We start from the raw sequence: 8,718 nt of genomic DNA, 5'->3' as shown, positions 1-8,718 counted from the left end.
ACAGGAAGGCCCCAGGGCCAGGGTGAGGGTGAGTTAAGCTGGAGGTCACTTTAGCAGTTGTTCTGTTCAGCGGAGGAGAATGCAGCTAAAGTGACGAGTGGGCACCGCAGGGCCCAATGCCACGCATGCCTCTAGGCTGGTGACAAGTGGGCAGGCCTTACAACAAGCGACGTGCACCGTCCTGTCCTGTTTGTGAGCAAACCCACGGGCCTTGCCCTCCGGGCGGGCAGCGCACTTCCGTGCGTGTGTGCCGGAGCTGCACGCAGGAGGCTGAGATCCCACTGGCCTCCAGAACGCATGGCTCAAGGTCCTCTAAACATTCCATCCAGAGAAGAAGCAAAGGTTTGGAAGATTCACCTGAGAGGCTCAGGTACGGTGTCTGCTTCCCAAGTTCCCACAGCAAACGGGCAGCCAGCTCTGACCCGCCGGGCTGAGCTGGGGCCGGGCTCAGGGGTGCTGGATGCAGCCCTAGGTCCAGGCAGTAAGCTCTGCTGAGCGCCTGCACCTGGGACGTGGCCGGGCACGGCGGGGGGTTGTGGACAACATTACTCCTTCCTGCGGACCCTCCCCGCACACCCTTGCAGGGTCCTGGCAGCTGGCCTGCCCCCTGCGCTGGGATGATGTCCCGGAGAGCAGGGGTGTGAGATGACCTCCAGGAGACTAAGGCACCTCTAAGCGCTTTGAGTGTATTTCCCGCTTGCGGGTGTTTCTGCTTTACTCACAAATGGCAATGCAGTCTCTGATTACCTAGTAACTGAGATGGGCTTTAAATAAACACAGGTTCATCCAGTCCACAGGAGAGACCAACACGGCAGGACAGGACCCCTTGCCTGGAGACGTAGGGGCACGGTATACGGACATGCATCCCTGGAGCCTGGGGAGGGTCCAGCATCACGGAAGCCGTTTACAACATTGAGATTGTGTTGGATTTCACTTCAAGGTCCTTCCCCCCCCCCCCCGCCCCGGTCTCGGGGTCGTTTGAAGGGGAAATTCGGAAAAATCTGAGCTGGGGATCATTTCCCTGAGCAGGGCGTCACGGAAATGGATGGCCTCATGCTGCTGCACCTGTCTCCCTGGCTGCGCTCCTTAATCACCTGGAACAGAGCTGTCTTACAAGATGCTGGCAGCTCCACTGCCTCTGGCAGAGAATTATTCCAGAATCCTTTATGGTGTGGTCAAAGAAACATAAGAAGCCTTTACTAGAGGCGGCAAAAGAGGCTCAGGAAGGGGGCTTTGAGATCCGGTGTCTAGGGCAGGGCAGGGGACAGACAGCACAGGGAAGGAGGCACCTGCGGCTCCTGACCCGGCCCGTGGACCCTGCCGGCTGTTTGTTCCCAGCCGCCCCTCGCGGCCCTCACAGTTGCCCGTCATCCGAGTCACTGAGGAACCGGGGCAAAGAGGCCCTGCCCAAGGTCACCCCAGGCGAATCTGGGAGTCCAACCCAGATGACCCCAACTTCAGTGTCTGTACATCCCTGTAGACCATATGCAGGATTCTCTGGACAGGAAGTATGTGGAGGCAAGTGAACGTTCCTGGGAATTGGGGGTCGTGTGAAAACTCAGGCCACAGGCTTCTAACCACACCTATTAACTCCAGACCCCCTGACTCCACGGTGAAGCCCTGAGAAGCCCCGGGGCTTCACGCAGCCGCTCAGATTTTTATTAAACTGCTGCACCAGAACATCATTTCTTCTCAAACGTGACAACCTGTTTGTAGAGTTTGGCAGGGCAAGGAATTTCATTAATATGATGTCTGCTTCTGCAACTGTTTTCCAAGACCAGCTGCAGGAAGGATGGAGACAGAGGCATCCTTGCCCTGGAGGAGGGGCGGACGTCCCCTGTGAGTGCGCCCATGTCGGGGGTCAGAGCCGTCCAGCTCCGGCTGGATGAAATCCAGCCCTTCTGCTTTTGTAAGCAGAGTTGGACGGGGCACAGCCTCGCTGTTTGGTTCGCACAGCGTCGTGGCTGTTTTGCTCTACAACCCAAAGCTGAGCGGCTGCAACACAGACCACACGTCCCACGAAGCCGGGAAGATTTACTCTCTGGTTCTTTACAGACAAAGTTTGCCAACCCTGCTCTAAATCAAGATGGGAGGCTGTGAGAAAGCTGGCCGTGCACCATGGATTACTGTAATTCACTAAGCTCTCTGCCAACTACAGAACACGGCGACTCTCTGATTTTAGGTGGTTGAAGATCACCCCGTGCCCTCTCCCCACGGCAAAGCCCGCGCTGCCTGCCACCTCCTGGACCAGTTTGGTATCTTGCGCTCTTTTGCCATAAAGCCGCCCTCTCTCTCCCACCGGGGTCTCCCCTGTGCGTTAAGCAGAGAGCACTGTCTCCGCCCAAACCCGGCTCAGCCTCAGAGCTCCTGCCGCGCTGCAGGATCCCCTGGGAGGGCAGAGGGCTCTGTGACCGTTTGCCATCAGGATGTGCCCCGTTTCCGTCTAACAGGGAGGTTCCCAGGAAAGCAGGTGGAGGCCAAGGTCCGCTTAGCTCAGTGCTGCCTCACTGGTTCCTTTTGACTGGCACCTGCATCTCACCTCTCCCCACCATCACTGACCCCGAGTCTGCTGGCCCGAGGACAGCCATGCCTTACCTCTACCGGGCCCCAGGGCCTCAGGAGCCCCCCGCCCCCAAGGATGCCCGCATCACCCACTCCTCGGGCCAGAGCTTGGAGGAGCTGAGGCAGACGTGTCTGCAGAAGGGCGTTCTGTTGGAGGATGCAGACTTCCCAGCCAACAGCTCCTCTCTCTTCTACAGCGAGAGGCCCCTGCTCCCCTTCGTGTGGAAAAGGCGGGGGGTGAGTGCTGCCAGGGCGGGTGGGCAACAGACAGGGGGTGTGCAGCTCAGCAGCCCAGGAGGGGGCATCAAGGGAAGGATGGCCTGGGAGGCATGCGCTATGCACAAACTGGACTTAGGCACATCTCCTGAGAGCCCTAGAAGGTATGTGGTTTGAAGGCAGGAATGATGCTCGGGGGGCAACTGGCTGCTCTGGGTGGTGGCCAGGGTGTCTGGCTCCATGATTCCCCGCCGAGGCCCGGGACTCAGGATCAGAGAGGGTCTTGTCACAGGTGGTGAGTGGAAGTCAAAGCTTTATCCGGAAGTGTCAGGTGACATGTCCCACCAGAGCCCAAGGGCAAACACGCAGAAACGGGTGGGAGGTTGTTCCCTGCAGATCCCTTGCGCTAACATTGAGACAATGCGCCCGAGGTGCTCGGGGGCTTCTGGCCAGAGCCTAGGATGCTCAGAGTGGACAGAGCTCACTCAGCGAGCGCTCAGGACCTGTGCGATGGACAGAGGGCACGTGAAGCAGGGATTCTCTCCCCAGATCATCTCCCTTCCTGGAGGGCAGCCACCATCTGTGTCCCCGCAGGCCCCCCGCCACCAGCAGTCTGGAGGTGATGGTCCCACGTGGCACCAGCTGGTTCCTGGGACCAGGAATCGATATTTGCCGTGCTGGATCAGTCAGGGCTCGACCTCTGACCGGGCGCCGGCTGGCTCTCCTTCCGCCAGGGAGGGTGCTGGTCTGGGAACGGCTCCTGTGGGGACAGGACGCTGTGGGCAAGGCTAAGGGTGCCGGACCCAAAGGGGAGACCCTGAGTGCTGGTGCCACCCTGCCGCTAACCTGACCCCTGACCGTGGTCCCAGGCCTCAGTCTCCCCACCTGTAAGGTGGGAACGTTAACGACCAACGTAGGTCCGACGTCTGGCACACGGAAGTTGCTCAACAAGTGACGGCTGTTGCTCTGATTGCGGTTGCTGTTACTGCAACAGCGCTGAATCCCATCTCACCACGAGCACCACATCGACCTCACCATCTCCCTACATTCAAATGATGTCGATATTGTAAACATATAACATGTCTACTTATAAAAAACAAACAAACACGAAAACCTCCGGCCTCTTCAGGGCCGGGCCCAAAGCACACGTAAGCTGTTATTTACACAGTGGTAAGCTCTTTTTAAAAAATTAATTAATTAATTTATTTTGGCCGCGCCGGGTCTTAGTCGCGGCACACGGGATATTCGTTGCGGCACGCGGGGTATTCGTTGCGGCACGCGGGCTCCTTAGTTGCGGCACACGGGGTATTCGTCGCGGCACGCGGGCTCCTTAGTTGCGGCACGCATGCGGGATCTAGTTCCCCGAGTGCAGAGTCTTACCCACTGGACACCAGGGAAGTCCCACGCAGTGGTTAGCTCTTAACTGTTATCTCCCGTTGTAGCCTGTGTGTGTGTACGTGTGTGCGTGTGAGCGCACATCTCTATGCCGTGCTGCCCTGCTTCAGGAGGAAGCCACTTCTGGTTGTCCGGTATTTTCCTAAGTCTGACAAGCCTATCACGAAATGTCTCAGCCTTTCTTCTGAGAAATTCCAGTCTCTTCCTTTCCTCCTAACTGGTCTCCCTGCTTCCAGCCGCAGCCCGTCAGGCCGCGCCTACTGCCACCAGGGGCCTTGCCGTCCCCGGCTCTGCACCCTCAGTGGGCTCAGCGATAGCCAGGAGTGAGGCCCAGGCTGCCACACAGCCCCTGTCCCCAGGCTGCCCTGCACCCGCCGCCCCCTCCCCGCGGTCGGCCCCTCCCCGCGGTCGGCCCCTCCCGTCGGAACGCCCTGTCGATCTGGGAGGCCCTGCTCTGCCTGGGGAATCTGGGCTGTCGTCCAGGGGCCTCGCCCACCAAGCCTTCCTGGCTCCCTGCAGCACCGTCGGCCGTCGCATTCCAGCACTCGCGCTGTTTCGATGTAATGACCTGCCCGTGTCCCTCCTGGCACCCAAGCCTTCTGAGAGGCAGGCCCTCATTCATCCCACACCCCACTGCACTCTCAGCTTCCAGCACCTTCTCACCTTCCAAACAATGATAGCAGCCCACAGTTACTATGACCGGCCAACACTGACTGTTCCAGGATTATCTCATTTAATCGCAAACAGTCCTAAAATCCGGGCATCGTCAATCTCCCCATTCTAGCGAAGGAGAAGCTGGAGCCTGACGGCTGACGCGCACAGGCAGCACGTGACAGAGCCGGGCACCTCCCCAGGCACTGCCCCGGAGCGTCGGCCACGGGTGTGACTGGCACCCGACGCCGTCCCCCCCGTCCAGGAGGGCGCCCACCCTCCAGCCTGCACGGTCATCCCCTGGCTTCAGGTGTCATTCTGGAGCCTACGGCTCGCCCTCTCTCTGCCAAAGTGGAAATTGCTCCACGATAAGAGCGTGACGTGCACAGGCCAGGCTGGAGACCGTCTTTGTGCCCTCCTGGAACGAGGGCCCCTGGGACCCCCGAGGGATTCCAGCGCCCCAGACCTCAGCTCTGGGAGGTCTCACCTTAACATTGACGTCTGCTCAGTGTTGCCCCGAATGATGGGCGACGCTCCCACCCGAAGGCCTGACACCTCGGGCCCCTCCACGCTCCGCTTTGATGTATCATAACCGGGCAGCTGTCCTTCCTGCATTCACTTTCAGAGTCCGTTCTGCCCCTTGCTTGGTCTGCGGCTGCGTTCACCCGCTCTGTCTTCAGTCCCAGAAACACACTCTGCGTGTCTCCTACTCAGGGAGGGCAGGGGCCTTGCGTCCCGTCTGACACGCGTCTGTGACGTCAGAGGCGAGGACCCGGGAGGGGATTGAGGCTGCTCTGGCAGGACAGAGCCCGGGGTCCCCGGGACGGGGTCAGCTAGGGCAGCAGCGCCACGGGAAGAGTCGCGGCGTCCCTCTGGGAGCCTCCGTGGCTCGGGCGCTGTCTGCCTTTCTCCTCGGCCCTCACGTGCTGTGTGTCCCAGCAGCGACTGCCTGGCCGTCCAGTGGGAACGTGGGGCGGGCGCTCTGCCAGCACCACCTTCTTGGCAAACACAGCTCTGCTTGGGGGCCGGGGAGTGGTGCCCGAGAGCAACCAGAGCCAGGAAAGTCAGGGGACGTCCGGGGGTGCCGGAGAGGCGCCTCGTCCCCCCGGGAGCCCGGGGCAAGGAGGCTCCGAGGGGGAACCTGGGCCCGGGGTTGGGGTAGGAAGGAGAGGTCGCCCGGGGGTAAGCCCTCCCCAGGCCTCGCGGGGAGGGCTGTGGATCTGGGGGGGCGTCTCCCGGCCTGATGGGGACACAGCCGGGGTGCGGTGCAACCGAGGGCCTCCCTTCTGCGCCTGCAGCCCGAGCCCCTCAACTCACAAGCGCCTCGGCTTCCCTTTGGCCCCCGACTTCCTGTCTGCCTGCTCCCATCTGCCGTCTTCCATGCAGTTCCCTGCTGACTCTTAGGCCTCCTGAAGGCCCCGGTCCCGCCTCGAGCCTGGGCTGACGGCCCCTGGCAGCCTGCGTGCACCACAGCACATGGCCGAGACCTCCCTGCACGGTGGGGCTCCCTTTGGGGCTGCCCTCCCCCAGAGGCCACTGCGTTCCAGGTCCCCCTTCCCCCACCCCGTGTCCCCTTCTGCCTCGACGGCCCTGGGCACACGGCCGGGATCAGCGCACAGCCGTGGGTCGTAGGGCCCAGCCTCTCCAGCCTTGTTAGAAATGCGGCTTTTCTCTTCGTAAATTAAGTTCTTAATAGAGAAAAGTCTGTGTGTGCGGCTGAGCCCCTAATGAGGTACGAGGTGAACCGTACAGGCCCTGAAAGCAAACATTCCTGGACGCTCGGTCCCAAGTCCTCCAGGGAAACCACCTGCTGGTGCCCAGGCCGGCCTCCCTCCCCGGGTCCCCAAGCCGCAGTCTGGGGTCCCCTCAGGTCTGTGGAGACCCCTCTGATCCTCCCTTCACAGGACGGTGGTTTCAGGTAACCCTCGTCCTCAAGCCCCCAGACAGCATTTCTCACGAACAAACACACCTCTGGGGCCCACACTCATATGCAGGACTCCCAGGCATAAGCGCCATGCACGGGAGCGCACACGGGGCCCGCGCGTGGGCCCGCGCACTCCACATGCCCACACACGTCACACATTCAGCAGAGGAGGCACCCACACCCATCAGCACACGCGCCACGTGGCACATGGGCGTCCGACACTCCCACGCAGCGCCCCTTCACACACAGATGAATATGTAGATCACAGAGGCTTTTCTTAGAGCAAGGAAACTATTCTGTATGATACTGTAATGGTGAACATATGACACCATGCATTTATCAGACACACAGAACTTCAGAGCACAAAGAGTGAACCTTAATATATATGAACTTAAAACTCATCTAGGAGGATAAAGGAATCCCAAAATGAAAAGCAGCTTGTGACAAAACGAGCTAATAGTATCACAGATCTATGAAACAAACTCATTGAAGGTGCAGGCGAGAAAGGCGCTGACCTAAGTAACTCTGGAAATGAGTGCAGTCTGTGAGATTGAAAGCCAGAGAGATTGGGACTTCCCTAGTGGTCCAGTGGTCAAGACTCTGAGCTTCCTAATACAGGGGGCGAGGGTTCCATCCCTGGTCGTGGAACTAAGATCCCCCATGCCGCGTGGCAAAAGAAAGAAAGAAGGACAGAGAGATTGTACACAAGCACTGTACACTAGCTGGTAAAGTTGTTTCTCATGGGCTACAGGACAACAATTCTGATGCCACTGTGCATATCTACTGAATTGAACAGTTAAGTAAATGGGTGGCAGATGGGGGAAGCCAGGTTTCTCATCGTTGGAGTGAGAGGTTACGAAGAAGCCTGGTGGAGGAGGCTAGAATGACATAAGTGGTAGTGTGTCAGAGTTGGGGACCTCAGTATGAACTCAGGTTTAGTTGAATAGAGATGGTTACACACTGATGAGTATATGCGTCACTCATGGGTTAGTACACGGTATTATTTCCTTGTTTATCAGCTGAGAGGGGCTAGAAACAACGACAATCCCATAGCAACAAGCACTCTTACTTCTCAGGTCTTGGTTTCTAACACCATTCTCCAATCAAAGGAACCAGGGCTCCTTGGAGATAAGGCTGATTGTAGGACTGGGGCGAGAAATACAGAAGATGAGCCTAGAGTATCTTGCAGTGCCAGGAAGTGAATGCGTGTGTGTGTGCTTTAAACACACACACACACACACACACACACACAGTGATGGAGTTATGTCAAAGGGACACAGGAGCCGACTGAAGGAGCCGGAAGTAGCCAAAGCTGGAACAACTAGAGCAGCAAAATAAGTAAAATGGTATTGGATTATAAATCAAAGTATAAAATTAATATTCACGAGTCCATACTGATGTAAATAAATCATTGAATAAATAAACGGGGGAGAAGAGACAAATCTGCCACATAGAAGAGTTCCGGGGAATTTAGGCAGACTCTCTGCCCTCAAGGTCTAGCATGACCCCCACTCCTAAGTCCTTCCGAAGAGGACAGTAATGGGGGGTGAGAGGAAGTTCACAGAGGAGAAACATGACAGACAGGAGACCTCCGCCGGTGATCAAGGCGACATCGACAGGGACAAGTCATGAAGACGCGATGTATGCTCGCTGCGACGTGATGAGAACGGTACCTCACCCCAGTCTATGCGTGAGAAAACCAGCAGACACATCCCAACTGAGGAACATTCTACAGAACACCAGCAGTGCCTCAAAACTGTCCAGGTAGGGGAGGGAGGGAGACGCAAGAGGGAAGAGATATGGGAACATATGTATATGTATAACGGATTCACTTTGTTATAAAGCAGAAACGAACACACCATTGTAAAGCAATTATACTCCAATAAAGATGTAAAAAAAAAACCTGTCCAGGTCATAAAAAACAAGGAAAGCCTGAGAAACTGTCACGGGCCAGAGGAGCCTCTGGAGAC

At 57.8% G+C, this 8,718-nt stretch overlaps 1 protein-coding gene across 1 annotated transcript in view; it reads left to right on the top strand.

Annotated features, from left to right (window-relative positions):
* The first annotated feature begins 1,992 nt into the window (after positions 1-1,992).
* The window catches only part of CAPN9 (calpain 9), a 25,023-nt gene continuing 18,297 nt past the window's right edge, over positions 1,993-8,718 (top strand). Inside the window, exons 1-3 of the mRNA XM_060033499.1 lie at positions 1,993-2,799; positions 4,533-4,733; positions 6,729-6,742. Coding sequence (XP_059889482.1) covers positions 2,587-2,799; positions 4,533-4,733; positions 6,729-6,742 — 428 coding nt within the window. The 5' untranslated portion in view covers positions 1,993-2,586. The remainder of the gene's footprint in view (positions 2,800-4,532; positions 4,734-6,728; positions 6,743-8,718) is intronic.

This window comes from Delphinus delphis, chromosome 16, assembly GCF_949987515.2.
Source record: "Delphinus delphis chromosome 16, mDelDel1.2, whole genome shotgun sequence".
In the NCBI taxonomy this organism is placed as follows: domain Eukaryota; kingdom Metazoa; phylum Chordata; class Mammalia; order Artiodactyla; family Delphinidae; genus Delphinus; species Delphinus delphis.
This window is presented reverse-complemented; position numbering and strand designations above follow the sequence as displayed.